At 39.1% G+C, this 18,387-nt stretch overlaps 1 protein-coding gene across 1 annotated transcript; it reads left to right on the top strand.

Annotated features, from left to right (window-relative positions):
• The first annotated feature begins 1,007 nt into the window (after positions 1–1,007).
• Positions 1,008–14,633, top strand: LOC139736404 (zinc finger SWIM domain-containing protein 7-like). The gene is made up of 6 exons (XM_071647155.1): positions 1,008–1,086; positions 1,756–1,777; positions 2,225–2,330; positions 2,989–3,067; positions 13,579–13,604; positions 14,450–14,633. Exons 1-6 carry the CDS (start codon positions 1,008–1,010, stop codon positions 14,573–14,575), a joined length of 438 nt encoding a protein of 145 aa, XP_071503256.1. The 3' UTR covers positions 14,576–14,633.
• Positions 14,634–18,387: the final 3,754 nt, after the last annotated feature.

The raw sequence follows: 18,387 nt of genomic DNA, 5'->3' as shown, positions 1-18,387 counted from the left end.
CATAGCGTACAAAATTTATCAGTGGATCTATTGTTATTCCAGCTATGCCGCCTTTCTTGCAACATTCTGGGACTACCGGTACCAAGCTAGAGGACATCACCTACAATTTAATCATAACTGTAGAATTCTTTCCTACCACGTAAACTAGTACAGTTTTTTTCCCCCAGCGTCGTGTATTGTGGGATATTCTACCTTTAACAGTGGTTTCAGTTCCCATCTATTGACTCTGTACAGAGTCCCTATAGCACCGCTCACCCTTGGTTAGCTCTCCAGATGCGATGTTTTTTTACTCCCACTTTTAAACAGCACCCGGTGTCATTGGGTATACTCTTGGGCATAGAGATTGGAAGCAAAGCTTATTTGTCCCATTGTTACTGTTCTGTTCCGTCTCAGGTAGGGTTCATACTAAAAAGATTGGCTGTTTCTCCAGTATCTTTCTAGAGAAGACTTGACTTGGTTTATGTGGGCAGCTTTGATGACTTCCTCAGGTAGTGCATTCCAATTGTTTACATTTCTTACATTTCTCATCATGTGTTCAGAGACTCCAACCCAAAGCACCTTCTGATCTGGAGATTCTCCCGCCTGAAACCCCTAGCAAACGGGAGACTCCAAGTTGATGTGTGCGAAGCGCCAAGTTCCTAGGGTTCTAGATGCTCTCAGGTGCTATCTAAGGCTTTTTTGTCAACATACAGTAGCAGTATAAAGTAAGAAATCCTTTCCAACGGGAGACACAGAGCCAGGGCGAGAGAAATTAAATCTCAAGCGGAAGAACGGGAGATTTTGCAAAAATGGGTTTTCGGCGGGAGATCTCCCGTCGAGAACGGGAGAGTTGGAGTCTCTGTGTGTTCCTGTGGTTGCTGCCTCACTAGTTCATGTATGAAAGTACCCTTCAAAAATGTTCTACTTTCTGTGGTAGTTTAAAATGCATCATATCGTGTAGATAACACAAAATTGAAATTGTGATAGATTACCATTATTTATTTTTTTCCTTTCACAGGTCAGGAAGTATGGCAGCAAAGGTCACAGAAGAAGTTCATCTTGAGTTACTGCAGCATGCTAAAGCTGTTCATGAGGAGCATGGAACTTGTAAGTATAAAAGATAATTTAAAGTGTTTAGTTTGCATACAAATTAACATTCATAGCAATCATTTTATGTGTGGTCATGTGTTCTAAATTTGTCATTACTTGCAACATAAGCTGAGGCACTGTTGACAATAAATTTTGAGAGAACCATAGAAGATTTTGTTGTGTAGAGTCTAGTGTTCTTGTGTTTCGTTCAAACATTCAATTTATACCATTGTAAAATTCATTCTGTACTGCTCCTCTTGCTGTTTAGTGTATTTAGTTAACCTGGAAGCCAAATTCAGGATACAAAGAACAAAAAGTATGGTGGCACCCTGCATATTTGGATCCTCAGATTTCAGAAGTCATGAATATTTTTGATAATAGCAGGAATCCACCCAATAAGACACACACAGAGAAAAAAATGCTGTGAATGTAAGTCTTTATTTAGAACTTTGAATGAAATTATGTGAGATAAATTTGTAGAGAAATTTATTGAAAAGAAAAGTTCTGTTTATTCTGTATCGAGATAAAAGGAAAATTTACATGACAGATGATATAACATTTTCTGTTATTATTTTCTTGATGTCCTAAAAACAGTTGAAATGCCCTTGCTCAAAGATTCAGTGTATGAAACGGATCTGAGGTTGATATCTTCATTTAACTGCTCTTGTTTTCTCTTTCCTCTTGCAGTGACCGATGAAATACTGTCAGCGTAAGTAAGAAAACAAATAAACAATAATATAGTAAGTAGCAATGTGTCAATTCTAATGTATGTGACTTGAAAATCAAAGCAAACTCATGAAAGTTTTAAATTTCACTATAGAACTTACACTATTTCAAAATACTTTGGCAGCATGCTTCAAAAATAAAGTCAGAAGTTCTAGACCTCACAGCATTCACAGACTATGAATTTTAGACACCGATAAGCAAGGATTTCACAGTTTTCATTTAAGGAAATCCTGCATATTTACTTTTTTTTTCAGGCTACTTTCATGTATAGTTTTCATTGCTGTAGAGTTTGCTTGAGTAGCTTGTTGAAGGATCATTTTGATATCTGTATGTTGTTCATAGAAGAAGTGCACACATGAAGATTACAGTGATGCTAGTGTGTACCAGCAGTATCTTGAGAATATTTGGTTTATTTCTGTCTCTTAACCAGGTTGCATTTCATGTTTGGTCCTCCCTTACTGCAAGCCTTGGATCTCATTGACCACCAAAATGTGACCAAATTAACAGGCACCCCCTCTGGGAGAGTAGTATATGAGGTAAACATGTTGGTTTGTTAGTCTCTGATGTCAACATTGATCATAATTCATTTATTGCAGTGTCTTTATTCATAGATAGAATTACACATTCATTCAGGTTCATGATTTTGTTATTGTACCCGATGGTTTCTATATTGCTTGCTGTGCCTCATGCCTCTGCCGAAAGGAGCCTGTGGCATACTAGTTATCAGATCGTTTCTCCATCTGTCATGATAAAATTATGATCCACAAACTTTTGTCAATATGTAAATGTTGGGCCACAATGATGTCCCTTTGGCAGAATATAGGCCTACAGACTTCTGGAGAAGGTGTAGACATCCCAGTTACACACGGACAACAGTCTAGTTGCTCTAGTTCTTTCGTTTTTCAGTGATAAGGTTTATTTTATTTTGTTATTTTTTTTTCTGGAAAATAGCTCCTGGTTACACTCATATCACCAATAGAATATCAGTTTAGCTGTGTCATGTCTGTTTTGTGCTAAGCTCCAAAATTAAAATTGAATTTGATACTAGCAGAGGCAAAGTCAACTGAATGTTCTGATTGCTTTCTGCCTGTAGAAAGGGTACTGCAAGCCTTTGGTCTCCTTGTATGTGATTTTCAATAGGCCAAACTGCATTCTCCACGTATTAAGTCTTTGCTTATTTCCTGTATCACACAGGTTGTTGGCAGTTCTGGAACACCATATCTTTGTCTTCCAAGTGCCCAGTATTGTCCTTGCCCATTTTTTGCATTTTCAGGTAAGCCATAATCCCATGGATACACATGAATGTACACTGAACTATTAGCTCATGGTGATAAGCACAATCACGGTATGCAATCATGACTTTCTCAGTTTAAAAAATTGTAACTTCTAAAAGAATGTACCAACTGACTTAAAAATTCACATGCAGCATGCTAAGACATCAGTAATCACATGTGGTAATACAATAGCTAATTTCTTCTCATTTACTGTTAATTATCACAAATTGATTACCAAAAAGTCCCAAAAACCCATGTAATGCGTCAAAAAAAGCGTTTTACAACTTACGTAAAATCAAGATTTGAGGTCCATATTTTAAGTCTACCCCTATGTGTTTGGTATCAAATTAATGGATTTCTTCCTGGCATTGCTTGCATCTAGCATGCAATAAATAAGAGTGGTCCTTTCAGCTGGAGAAAGTTATGAGGTCTGAAGTCCCGTCCTGGTAGGAGTGTAATGCTGGCTTATTTTTGTGACATTGTGACCTTTTAACCCATGCTGTACAGCTATGCATGGAGAAACAGCTTATTTTTCTGCTTTTCATTAAAGTACTGAAGACATACTACAATATGGTGTGCTGTTTGCCAATAAATGTCCAGCCGGTTTTGAGTTTTGAGCCATTTTCAAATGCTGAGGAAAATAAGTGCAGCCGTTTTTCAGTATTTTCAATGAGGTATATCCTAATTTGACTACTTAAAAGAATCTTTTCCCCTTATTGAATATCCTTGTTTTTTAAGCCAGGAATTGTACATATGTAGAAATCTATTGTGTGAAAATTTTAGCAAATTTGAGCAATAAGAACTTATTTTTTTATATTTTTACAAATTGCTGAGAAAAAAAAAAGACCGATCCATGCCCATGTTGTACTGCATGAAGGTGATATGATAAGTGTTCAGTGTTCATATTTCAATGCATGTTCAATTCTAAAGATATAAGCAAAATCATAGTATTTTGGCTTAATATGTCACTGTTTGAGTGTCATAGCTTGGATATCGAGTCAAGTCATCATAAATCTCATATTCATTCTTCTATCTGTGTTTACAAACATGAGAATGGATCCAAACACTGTGCACACATTCAAGGTCAAACTGTACAGATGATTTTTTAATGAAAAATATCATATCTTTCAAAGTACCAGCCCTAATTTCATAAAACTTTGTAATAATGGCCAATATATGTCTTTTACCTATTCCTGAAAGTTTCACCTCTTCACTCTTTGGCAAAAAATTGAAATATGATAAAATATGTAAAAGTGGTTTTATTTGAATTCAAAATAATGCCTACAAAATTGATCATCCATTCCGAGAAGTGAAAATATGACATTTATTCATATTTTGTGATATGTCATGGCTATGTGCTGGTGGTGAATGAAAGGGATATTTATCAGGAAGTTCAGCAATATCAGATGAAAAAAACATTCTCCTTTTTTGTAATGAATTTTTCCAATATACTGTATTAGTCATTTTAATGTAATTCGACCCCCCTAATTAAAATGCTAATTTATGCGCAAAAAAATGCAAAATTTGGACTCTTTCTTTACATGAAATGAAAATTTGAACACTCCGCTACAACAAACAGCAAAAAAAAGCATTTTCACCAAGTTTTTTTCATTTTTCCCCTGTTACGCAATTGCATACCCTGATTGTGCTATTGACCTCATATATTAAAATGTCTGGCATGCCTCATGCTTTTATAAATACTTTTTACAATTTCAGCTTCTTTTTGAAAACTCCGTGACAGATTTTCACTGAACTTGTCAGGTAGCCTTCCATCATGTATGCTGTGTTCTTCGTAGTCGATCACATTCTGCAAGATGGTTGAAAAGTGAACTTGATTTTAGTGCTTAGCCCTGCTGGGTTCCATCATGTTGTTGTTGTTGTTGTTGTTGTGTGCGTGTGTGTGTGTGTGTGGGGGGGGGATTTGTGTTATTTGCAGCGCATTTTAAATGAGCATTTAAACCCCAAGTGAGCAATCAACAAAATATTTTGTGCGGTTGTTTTAGTTCATACCTGTCAGATATACTAGTACACTGAACGAATGCCAACCTTCGGGTATAGAAGTGAATTTCTTGCCTATTTGGTTCAGTTGCACTCATGACGTTTGAATCGAGAGTGAACAATATATCAAAATTGCAATATATCACATGACGTGTTTTTTTTTTCACAAAACTTATCAGTATCGATAAGAATCACACATGAACACCGAAGAAACAGGGAGGAACTGATAGTACTAGCCTAGGCCCCCAAATCAAGCAGTGCCTATCAAGAAAACATGTATGCTGCCCTCTGTCATTCACTTTGGGTAATGCAATGAAGAACTGGAGAACGCATGGAAGTGTTGCATAGCCCACTTCACCTCAATATGTATAAAGGTGAAGTGGGCTCGGCCTCGTACATGATGGGTGCTGCATTATTGTCTCGCCCACCGGAGGTGAAGGCGAGACTAAGGGATCCAAATGGCGTCCGTCCGTCGTCCGTCCGTCGTCCGTCGTCCGTCACAAATGTTAAAGTTTACCTGCAAGACTCTCTTATGATGCATAACTTTGCAACTGTTACAGCAATGGCAGCCACACTTGGGTGATAGAAGCACTAGGGGTATCTTCATGTTATGGTGTTGTCAGAGGTCATGTGATGATGTCAAAGGTCATTTGAGGTCATATATTAAAGAGTATGTGCAAGACTCTCTTTTCTACGTTAAAGTTTACCTGCAAGACTCTCTTTTGACAAATAACTTCACATAAGTTGCTTGGATTACAACCTAACTTGGGTCATAGATGCACTGGGGGTACCTTCATGTTATGGTGCCGTTGGAGGTCACCGGATAAGGTCAAAGGTCATTTGAGGTCATACGTTAAAGTTTACTTGCAAGACTCTCTTATCACATGTAACTCGACACATGTTGCTACAATGGCAATCAAACTTGGGTGATAGATGCACTGGGGGTACCTTCATGTTATGGTGCCGTAAGAGGTCACATGATAAGGTCAAAGGTCATTTGAGGTCATACGTTAAAGTTTACTTGCAAGACTCTCTTATCACACGTAACTCAGCACATGTTGCTACAATGGCAATCAAACTTGGGTGATGGTAGATGTCTCTTGGGAAGTTGAAGGTAACCACAAGGTCAAAGGTTACAGACAGGGGTCAACGAACTTTTAGGGCCCAATGTTAAGTTTTTAGGGCGCATTTCGTTTATGGCTCATAACTTTTGATCCCTTTGTCCGTTTGTGACCAAACTTGGATGGAAGATGTCCCTTGGGGAGGTGAAGGTCGTCACAAGGTCAAAGGTCACAGACAGGGGTCAGCAAACTTTTAGGGCCCAATGTTATGTTTTTAGGGCACGTTTTGACTGTGGCTCATAACTTTTGATCCCTATGTCCGTTTGTGACCAAACTTGGACAGTAGATGTCCCTTGGGGAGTTAAAGGTTATCACAAGGTCAAAGGTCACAGAAAGGGGTCAATAAATTTTTAGGGCCCGATGTTAAGTTTTTATGGCGCGTTTCGATTACGGCTCATTACTTTTGATCCCTTTGTCCGTTTGTGACCAAACTTGGATGGTAAATGTCCCTTAGGGTGTTGAAGGTCACCACAAGGTCAAAGGTCATAAGCAGGTCAATTAACTTCTGGGAGTTATAAAAAATATTAATTCCTTGTGCGCGAATGGGCGAGACACAATTTGGCGATTGCCTTGTTTTTATGTATAGGTGTGATGGAGGAAAGACTGCTGGCAGACGTTGCAGTATGTTCACTTTGTCTTTAATTCTGAGCTTTCAACTGAGTTACCAGTCTTTTTCAAGGGCATGGGACGCATACAAAAACGCAAAAAAGCAACCTTGTACGTGATGGGTGCTGCATTATTTTTATACCCCCGCCAAACGAAGTTTGAAGGGGGTATATAGGAATCAGCGGACGGTCGGTCGGGCGGTTGGGCGGTCCGGCGGTCGGGCGGTCCGGCGGTCGGGCGGTCGGGCGGTCGGTCGGTCGGGCGGTCGGTCCGTTGCAAATCTTGCGTCGCGAACTACTTCCTCAGTTTTCAACCGATTCCCATAAAACTTGGCACAGATGTGTGCCTTGGGTTGTAGATGTGCAAGACGTATTTTTTGACAGTACCCAAAAGTACGTTGCCATGGTAACGGCATATTATGGGCAAAAATGGGTACAAATCTTGCGTCGCGAACTACTTTCTCAGTTTTCATCCGATTCCCATAAAACTTGGCACAGATGTGTGCCTTTGGTTGTAGATGTGCAAGACGTATTTTTTGACAGTACCCAAAAGTACGTTGCCATGGTAACGGCATATTATGGGCAAAAATGGGTACAAATCTTGCGTCGCGAACTCCTCCCACAGTTTTTGATCAATTTTTATGAAATTAGGTACAGATGTTCATCTGAATATGTTAATGTGCAAGACACATATTTCCGCAGTGGCAAAAAGTGCGTTGCCATGGTAACGGCATGTTGGTAAAATATAGGGCAAAATGCTTCATGGCAAAACTGCTTCATCAGTGTTCTTCCAATTCTCATGGAATTCATATTGAATGTTTGTCTTAGGATTTAGGTCGGCATGACACATTTCTTGACAGTGACAAAAAGTATGTTGCCATGGTAACAGCTCACATATTATGAGCCAAAATGATGGAAAATTTTGTGTTGCAAACTACTTCCTCAGTTTTTGCCCAATTTCCATGAAACTTGGTACAGATGTGTGCCTTTGGTTGTAGATGTGCAAGACGCATTTTTCGACAGTACCCGAAAGTACGTTGCCATGGTAACGGCATATTAATGGCAGAAGATCAAGGAAAGATCTTGCGGATTTAACTACTTCCTCAGTTTTTTGACCAAAGCTTATCAAATGTTGTTTTGACCAAAGCTTATGAAATGTTGTTTGGCAGGGGTATAACCAGTCACTGTAGCGACATTTCTAGTTATGTATAGGTGTGACGGAGGAATGACTGCTGGCAGACATTGCAGTATGTTCACTTTGTTGTCTCGCCCACCGGAGGTGAAGGCGAGACTGAGGGATCCAAATGGCGTTCGTCCGTCGTCCGTCGTCCGTCCGTCGTCCGTCACAAATGTTAAAGTTTACCTGCAAGACTCTCTTATGATGCATAACTTGGCAACTGTTACAGCAATGGCAGCCACACTTGGGTGATAGAAGCTCTAGGGGTATCTTCATGTTATGGTGTTGTCAGAGGTCATGTGATGATGTCAAAGGTCATTTTGAGGTCATATATTAAAGAGTATGTGCAAGACTCTTTTCTATGCTAAAGTTTACCTGCAAGACTCTCTTTTGACAAATAACTTCACATAAGTTGCTTGGATTACAACCTAACTTGGGTCATAGATGCACTGGGGGTACTTTCATGTTATGGTGCCGTTGGAGGTCACAGGATAAGGTCAAAGGTCATTTGAGGTCATACGTTAAAGTTTACTTGCAAGACTCTCTTATCACATGTAACTCGACACATGTTGCTACAATGGCAATCAAACTTTGGTGATGGATGCACTGGGGGTACCTTCATGTTATGGTGCCGTAAGAGGTCACATGATAAGGTCAAAGGTCATTTGAGGTCATACGTTAAAGTTTACTTGCAAGACTCTCTTATCACACGTAACTCAGCACATGTTGCTACAATGGCAATCAAACTTGGGTGATGGTGAGAGATGATGTCTCTTGGGAAGTTGAAGGTAACCACAAGGTCAAAGGTTACAGACAGGGGTCAACGAACTTTTAGGGCCCAATGTTAAGTTTTTAGGGCCCATTTCGTTTATGGCTCATAACTTACGATCCCTTTGTCCGTTTGTAACCAAACTTGGATGAAAGATGTCCCTTGGGGAGGTGAAGGTCGTCACAAGGTCAAAGGTCACAGACAGGGGTCAGCAAACTTTTAGGGCCCAATGTTATGTTTTTAGGGCACGTTTTGACTGTGGCTCATAACTTTTGATCCCTATGTCCGTTTGTGACCAAACTTGGACAGTAGATGTCCCTTGGGGAGTTAAAGGTTATCACAAGGTCAAAGGTCACAGAAAGGGGTCAATAAATTTTTAGGGCCCGATGTTAAGTTTTTATGGCGCGTTTCGATTACGGCTCATTACTTTTGATCCCTTTGTCCGTTTGTGACCAAACTTGGATGGTAAATGTCCCTTAGGGTGTTGAAGGTCACCACAAGGTCAAAGGTCATAAGCAGGTCAATTAACTTCTGGGAGTTATAAAAAATATTAATTCCTTGTGCGCGAATGGGCGAGACACAATTTGGCGATTGCCTTGTTTTTATGTATAGGTGTGATGGAGGAAAGACTGCTGGCAGACGTTGCAGTATGTTCACTTTGTCTTTAATTCTGAGCTTTCAACTGAGTTACCAGTCTTTTTCAAGGGCATGGGACGCATACAAAAACGCAAAAAAGCAACCTTGTACGTGATGGGTGCTGCATTATTTTTATACCCCCGCCAAACGAAGTTTGAAGGGGGTATATAGGAATCAGCGGTCGGTCGGGCGGTCGGGCGGTCCGGCGGTCGGTCCGTTGCAAATCTTGCGTCGCGAACTACTTCCTCAGTTTTCAACCGATTCCCATAAAACTTGGCACAGATGTGTGCCTTGGGTTGTAGATGTGCAAGACGTATTTTTTGACAGTACCCAAAAGTACGTTGCCATGGTAACGGCATATTATGGGCAAAAATGGGTACAAATCTTGCGTCGCGAACTACTTTCTCAGTTTTCATCCGATTCCCATAAAACTTGGCACAGATGTGTGCCTTTGGTTGTAGATGTGCAAGACGTATTTTTTGACAGTACCCAAAAGTACGTTGCCATGGTAACGGCATATTATGGGCAAAAATGGGTACAAATCTTGCGTCGCGAACTCCTCCCACAGTTTTTGATCAATTTTTATGAAATTAGGTACAGATGTTCATCTGAATATGTTAATGTGCAAGACACATATTTCCGCAGTGGCAAAAAGTGCGTTGCCATGGTAACGGCATGTTGGTAAAATATAGGGCAAAATGCTTCATGGCAAAACTGCTTCATCAGTGTTCTTCCAATTCTCATGGAATTCATATTGAATGTTTGTCTTAGGATTTAGGTCGGCATGACACATTTCTTGACAGTGACAAAAAGTATGTTGCCATGGTAACAGCTCACATATTATGAGCCAAAATGATGGAAAATTTTGTGTTGCAAACTACTTCCTCAGTTTTTGCCCAATTTCCATGAAACTTGGTACAGATGTGTGCCTTTGGTTGTAGATGTGCAAGACGCATTTTTCGACAGTACCCGAAAGTACGTTGCCATGGTAACGGCATATTAATGGCAGAAGATCAAGGAAAGATCTTGCGGATTTAACTACTTCCTCAGTTTTTTGACCAAAGCTTATCAAATGTTGTTTTGACCAAAGCTTATGAAATGTTGTTTGGCAGGGGTATAACCAGTCACTGTAGCGACATTTCTAGTTATGTATAGGTGTGACGGAGGAATGACTGCTGGCAGACATTGCAGTATGTTCACTTTGTTGTCTCGCCCACCGGAGGTGAAGGCGAGACTAAGGGATCCAAATGGCGTTCGTCCGTCGTCCGTCCGTCGTCCGTCACAAATGTTAAAGTTTACCTGCAAGACTCTCTTATGATGCATAACTTGGCAACTGTTACAGCAATGGCAGCCACACTTGGGTGATAGAAGCTCTAGGGGTATCTTCATGTTATGGTGTTGTCAGAGGTCATGTGATGATGTCAAAGGTCATTTTGAGGTCATATATTAAAGAGTATGTGCAAGACTCTCTTTTCTATGCTAAAGTTTACCTGCAAGACTCTCTTTTGACAAATAACTTCACATAAGTTGCTTGGATTACAACCTAACTTGGGTCATAGATGCACTGGGGGTACCTTCATGTTATGGTGCCGTTGGAGGTCACAGGATAAGGTCAAAGGTCATTTGAGGTCATACGTTAAAGTTTACTTGCAAGACTCTCTTATCACATGTAACTCGACACATGTTGCTACAATGGCAATCAAACTTGGGTGATGGATGCACTGGGGGTACCTTCATGTTATGGTGCCGTAAGAGGTCACATGATAAGGTCAAAGGTCATTTGAGGTCATACGTTAAAGTTTACTTGCAAGACTCTCTTATCACACGTAACTCAGCACATGTTGCTACAATGGCAATCAAACTTGGGTGATGGTGAGAGATGATGTCTCTTGGGAAGTTGAAGGTAACCACAAGGTCAAAGGTTACAGACAGGGGTCAACGAACTTTTAGGGCCCAATGTTAAGTTTTTAGGGCCCATTTCGTTTATGGCTCATAACTTACGATCCCTTTGTCCGTTTGTAACCAAACTTGGATGAAAGATGTCCCTTGGGGAGGTGAAGGTCGTCACAAGGTCAAAGGTCACAGACAGGGGTCAGCAAAGTTTTAGGGCCCAATGTTATGTTTTTAGGGCGCGTTTTGATTGTGGCTCATAACTTTTGATCCCTATGTCTGTTTGTTACCAAACTTGGACGGGAGATGTCCCTTGGGGAGTTAAAGGTCATCACAAGGTCAAAGGTCACAGAAAGGGGTCAACAAATTTTTAGGGCCCAATGTTAAGTTTTTATGGCGCGTTTCGATTATGGCTCATTACTTTTGATCCTTTGTCCGTTTGTGACCAAACTTGGATGGTAAATGTCCCTTAGGGTGTTGAAGGTCACCACAAGGTCAAAGGTCATAAGCAGGTCAATTAACTTCTGGGAGTTATAAAAAAATATTAATTCCTTGTACGCGAATGAGCGAGACACAATTTGGCGATTGCCTTGTCTTTCTCTGCCAGCAGTTATTCCTCCATCACACCTGGATTCCTAATTATACAGGGCTTGTCACTAACTTTTTCTTCTTTTATTTTCTGGTGACCTATTCAGGATTCTAAAATCTCTAAATCTGAAATTTTGGTGGCCTGGGAAAAAAAAAGATGTAGTGTCCCAAAATAAATGGAAACATGACAATCTAGTTTGAATCAATGCTTTGATTCTAAGCCTTTTGGGAAATTTGGTAGCTTAACCTATATATTTTTTATGCCTCCACCACGAAGTGGTGCGGAAGGCATAATGTTTTCGGGTTGTCCGTCCGTCCGTCCTTCCGTCCGTCCGTAATGAATTTTGTGGACAGCGTAACTAAAAAACCTTTTAAGGTAGCCTAATAAAACCTGGCATGTATGTGTATTACGGGGTGAAGTTGTGCCTATCAACTGTTGGGCGCACATGCTCAAGGGCAAAGGTGAAAAGGTCAAGGTCAGATACATAAAATTTCACTATTTCCACCATATCTATGCCATGCCTGCAGATATTTTCTTGAAACTTAGTGTATACATGTATTACCCAATTAAGATTCTCAGGTGAAAGTTTGGGGTCATGAGGTCAAAGGTCAAAGGTCAAAAGGTCGAGTAAAAATATTAAAACTTCACTTTTTTCTCCGTAACTTGGAAATTGTTCAAGGTATCTTCATGGAACATTAGTATATATACATGTACTGACTGGCAGTGATTATCTAGAGAATTTAGGGTTCATGGGGTCAAAGGTCAGGGGTCAAAGGTCAAGGGCAATACTCCAAAATTGTACTATTTCCCTCATATTTATGCAATGCCAGCAGGATTACTTTTTTGACACTTAGTGTATGCATGTATAACCTAATAGAGATTCTCTGGAAACTTTCTCTCTTTTTTTGCCTCAAAGGTCAAAAGGTCAAAGATCAAGGGAAAGTGCTGAACTAACTTTTTCCTCCATATCTCGGAAGTCGCTCAAGTTATCTTGACTCTTTCTACATATTTATGCATTTTCTGCCTGACAGTGATTATCCTATGAATTGTAGGGTCAAAGGCCAGATGAAAATGGTAACAATGTACTTTTCAATACAAAAATTGCACTCTTCTCCATACCTTGAAAATTACTCAATACATAAACAATATGAATGGGTCAAAGTCAAGTTAAGGTCCCTAAATCCCCAAATACATGCTCTCCTATTCATCCAATTAAACCTAGGTCAAGGAAGGTGAACATTCAACACATTTGTGACAAACTTGTCATTTTGATATTTTGCCAATTTTGTGAAGATGTAATCACACATTGTCCACATGTACTATAGACCTATTACAAGAATCATGCCTTATGGCGGAGGCATACCAGTCGCCTTAGCGACATTTCTAGTTTATTTTTATTTTTTGCCCCAGGCCACCAGGCCACTGGGCCGCTGCTAGGACTAGCCCTGGTTTATATACAACGGGTATATATGTATGTGTATGTGTGTGTGTGTGTGTGTGTGTGTGTATGTGTGTGTAAATATATGTTGTTGTTTTTTTAGTTTGCCTTTGTAACCATATTCTGACTCCTGACCAAGGTGTTCCATGGTATCTACCATGTTAATCTAGAAATGCTCAACAACAGTCATTTATTGTGTATTTGCTTGTGTTACTGACTGCCCAATGTTTTACTTTGTTTACTGTTTGTAAGAATTATCAAGAACTAGTAATTTTATTCTCTTGCAGTAATCAAGAGGCAAGATGCACCCATGGTGAGTAATTACTTGTGCTAGAAATTATATTCAATTTATTTCTCTTATGGCTCACAAGCTTTCATCCATTGATTAGTAATTTCCAAATGAAAAATATCAAATACATGTATTCAAAAGGGCAATCATATAGAGTGGTACATTTTCATATGATTTTCCGCAAACCAGATGGTACCGTGTACTCCCACTATATCGAACATGGTTTATGGAGAGAGAAAGAGATCTGAAATCAGAGAGTAACATGCAAAATGTGAACATAAGCTGAATATGAGTGTGAATTTGACAGAAATGAGGCAAAATACTGAAATTCAGTGAGTCCCACTTTGTGTCATCTAGGAGGTGCCATCTTGGTAAAGTTATAATTTGTGTTCATAATTGATATCTCACTATCACATTTTGTCAAAATGAAAATTTTCTTCAAAGTATGCATTTTCCATGATTATGTACAGGATTTATAATACATGTATTACGTTCTTGTACATTCCCAAAGAGATGGTACATTTTACCTATCAAAACAACTGTTGCTCCAAGGATGGCAATGTTGCATATGTGGGCCTCATATTCAAACATTCAAACCTTCCCATTTTTCCCCAAATGTACTCAAAAATGTTTTACAGGTTTATGGCTTGAATACACATGTACAATGTATGTGTGCTTTCATGGAAACAATTTTTAAAGTGTCAATTACCCCTCAAGGTACAACTTTTGTGTGTGAGTGTGTGTGTGTGTGTGTGTGTGTGTGTGATTGTAAGGTTACTCATCCAAAGATTATTGTACTGAATGCTTAACTTTTTGCCATTCCATCATGGAAAAAGTAAAGGATTCATTCTGTTTTTTCTCTGATCCAGTGTAAACACATGTTGGCCGTCTTGCTGTCATCAGCGATGAGACTAGCAAAGGAGTCTACGTCATCTGATGATCATGTGACCAGTCTTCTGCTATCATGTGCCAAATTGGATGTTGATCCAACGTGAAATGTTATGTGACTATAGACATTTAGATTGACAGATTTTCTGCCAGAGTCATATGTAATCTGTGTGACAATAAAGAAACTCCATATAGAGAGATGTGAGTGAGTAGATGTGTTGGTTCATTACTGTCACTGCTACATTGTATGAAAATGATCCCTTCAAGACAATAATTGGATACACTATACCCAGCTCAAGTATCCAACATGTCATGTTGAAAGAGATGGATGGAAGTTAACACTCAAAGAGAGAGAATCTCAATGATGCAGCAATGAATAGCCCAAAATCATGGTGATATTTGGTGATATAACATCTGCTAGGAAAGACAAGAGTTTAAGTGTATGTAAGACCCCTTTCAGTGAAACCCACAAACTTTAGAAAGAGAAAGACAGTCTTGCAATGATTTTTTTTAAATGTAATGATATTTATATAGTGTGTTTCATGTTGAGGCACAGGAAGTAAGCAATCTGGGAATACATCTGTCGAGTACTACATTGTATTTAGTTTTAAGAATCTCTCCTTCATGGGATGGGCTTAATATCCGTTGTTATTCCGTCATGAGCTTTAGAAATTCAACGGTTAACTCTATGTTGACTTATGCAGCCATGTAAAAAAAATCCAACCTTGAATTGTTTTGACAAAGAGGGAAATACATTGTATACTGAATGTGTGGGCATGAGATTGTATGATTTTGAGTGCGCTTCATTACCCATTTGGGGTAAGATCGTGCTGTCGAGTGCAACCAGGCTTGAATTATTGCCTTAAAATGTGACTGAGATCCAAGTACAATAAGCCAGTTCATAATAAGTTCACATGCATGTGTGGGTCAAATGGCCTTTATATTTTCTCGGTTGGTTAAGCACTTCATTTGTTATAAAACTGTCATGATGCATGAGCTTGCTTGACATAACAATTCATGGAATTCATTTTCAAACAAAGCATGAACTTGTGCAGACCAGGTGACCAGAATAGTCTGACAACTTGGGCAAGCATCCATGTTTTGCTTTGCATTGCATACTTTATGAAATTTTTCATGCCAATCTTGCCCAAATAGCAGGCCTGCTGTCAGGTGGATGTGCTAGCAAGAAACATTTTCAAGGATAACATGAATAATCATTGCATTGCAGATGCTTATCAGTGAATTTAAAAACCATCATGCCTGTTGGTACAAATTACATTTTTCTGCTAATGTGCAAAGTGGAACTACAAAATGACTTATTGCATTTAGGTCTTCATCATGATTTTAATACGTGTACATAGTGTGGAGTGTTAACATATTGGATAACTATAACTTCAGGTACCCACGCATTAAGTGCTGAAACTGCAACACATTTGTTTTGTTTTTGTTTTGTTTTTCAAATCTCTTGTTTTAAATGTAGCACAAGAAAAGTCAAAGGTCATGTACAATGATCAGATGTAGGTAAGGGTTGGCAGTTGTTGTTTTGGAAAGTGTGGGGGGGGTGGTCATATCACAATAGGTTTGTTACATGGTAATTGTTAATCTTGAGGAAATGTTAGCAGTGAAAATTCTACGTTATTTCAGTCAATGTAAGTTTGTTTGTTTTTTTCTTCTTTTTTTTTTCTTTTCTTCCATGTGTGTATCATGCATTATACAAGTACAAGGTATTCATCTATACCGGTATGTATAGATACATGAAGATTTTGTTGGAGAACTGGGCCAAGCACCATTTGTGAGTTCATCATCAAAGCAAACTAAAACCATTCCAGTGGTACCACACTTGTTATATCATAAGATTGTTCTTGAAGTGATGACAAAAATATACCATATTTCTTAATATTTTCTTTGTCTAGCAGCTTCTTCTCAAATACAGTATCTAATTTTGTTTTTGTCATTCTTGTGAAGATGGTGACCATCGTAGTGAATACAGTACTGCATTTATAACGATTGGGGAACAAATTAATCTTTTGTCTCGCAAAGAAAATCGTAGTCACTAAAAGATTATTTGTTCCCCAGTTGTTTGTTTGTCATATTATTGACACGAACGCACAAAAACACACTTCAAAACATTCAAGAGAGGATAATATTATGCTGTGTCATTGCCTTAGACAGAAATAGAATGTCTGTGTGTGATGGCTACAGAGCAGAACTCTCGGGAAGGTCAATGACGGTTTAAGCATGGACCTAATACACACATGGACAAGTAACGAATGTCTTTCTTTGATCCCATCATCACCGCCGCCACCTGATTATGTGCATCTTAATGAGTACTTTCAGGTGCTTGGATAATAACGATTGCGCAATCGTGCATCGTCCCTGACAAAAGAACCATTTCCCTCATTGCAGTCTTATTTTGCTGAGGTGCCTTTTCAGACTCAACTGCCTTTGAATAAACACCGATGAAAGGGAGCAGCAGACTCAAAAACATGACAGTTTCCCTGTCACAAAATTGAAAATTACTGAAGTGGACACTTGTGGACAAGCATGTAACATGGCTTAATGCTGGGATATACATGTAATCTACGGTTACTGTCCATGTTTACTCTGGAACAATATGCGAAAACTATGAAAATTAGCTTTCAAATCACATCCAACCTGCCAAAATAATTGCTTTCTCTTGTAAAGTGCGCGCATTTTTCAAATAAAATTACTTGAGCGACAATTTCCTAATGTACACTACAACTGCACATGCATTTTTCTTGATTTAAGAGGCGTACTATCTTCTCTGCGCATGTACTTTTTAGAGTTCTCAAAGCGTCGTCTTGATTTTATCCAAGCTGGCTGTCGGCGGTGATGATAAGATCAAAGCAGAAAAGCATGCTTAAAATGCTTTTGTGCTACTTTTGACAGAAACAGGTGCATGAATTCATTAACGAGCGATGAACGTCCATGTATAGTAGGTCCATGGTTTAAGGAACTTTCATAGGTTACTGTACTTATAGGCTACATAGATGATCATCTCCCGCTGTCGTAGATTTCTAAATAAACATTCCCTTTTTCGTACTCTGTATAATCGGTTCCTGTACTTCCATGACGTTTACCTCCGGCGACAATTGATTGCTCCATTGAAAAATCTGTGACGGTAACCCAAACATGAATTCTACCCACAAATATAACTCTATCCATAATCCTATACAGTATCATCCTCACATCAAACTAAACCTAAACCCTATCACAACCCTTGGAGAAAATAAGACCGGCGCAATTGTAACAGGAGCAACTGTCGTGTCACCGTACAATCATAGTGTAAACTCCTCCTTGTTAAGACGTTATTCCAACGTTAGACAAACGTTATAACAACGACCTTTCCATCTTGTTTGACATTACCCCAACGTTTACTCAGAGTTATTAACCAATTTTTCACCTTTTAATTAAGGTTTAAGAGATAAAAATTCAACCAGTCATAGGAAACACGTCAGAAATACCACATTCACCATACATTCATGCCCTTGTAACAAAAGAAAACTGCACATAAGTCCTATGTAGCATATCCACATACACTGTACATTGTATTATAAACTCTCCCGATTTAATACTTCACTCGATAGGTATACCTACTCCTCTGCAAACTCCACTGTAACATAATTGCTCATAATTTGGGAAAACTGTACCTGTGCTTAGTATACGCCATCAAAATATTTTAAGCAGGAATGTACACCCCAAGGCAACTCCATCGACAATACTCTGCATCAATAAAATTATTATCAATGAGTGGTAGGTGTACATGCAAAACCGAGCATGTTGCCAAGAGCCCCTCCCCCCGATGAAAACCCAAATTCTATATTCAGTGCCTAGGACTTATTCCCCACCAAATCAAGGTTAGAACCAGAGTTCTCCGTGAAATGAGAATGAATTTAAA

This window comes from Diadema antillarum, unplaced genomic scaffold, assembly GCF_040938485.1.
Source record: "Diadema antillarum isolate AM-2024a unplaced genomic scaffold, OU_Dant_1.0 seq00000644_RagTag, whole genome shotgun sequence".
Classification (NCBI taxonomy): domain Eukaryota; kingdom Metazoa; phylum Echinodermata; class Echinoidea; order Diadematoida; family Diadematidae; genus Diadema; species Diadema antillarum.
Note: the sequence above shows the minus strand (reverse complement) of the source record. Positions and strands in the feature narration are given on the sequence as shown.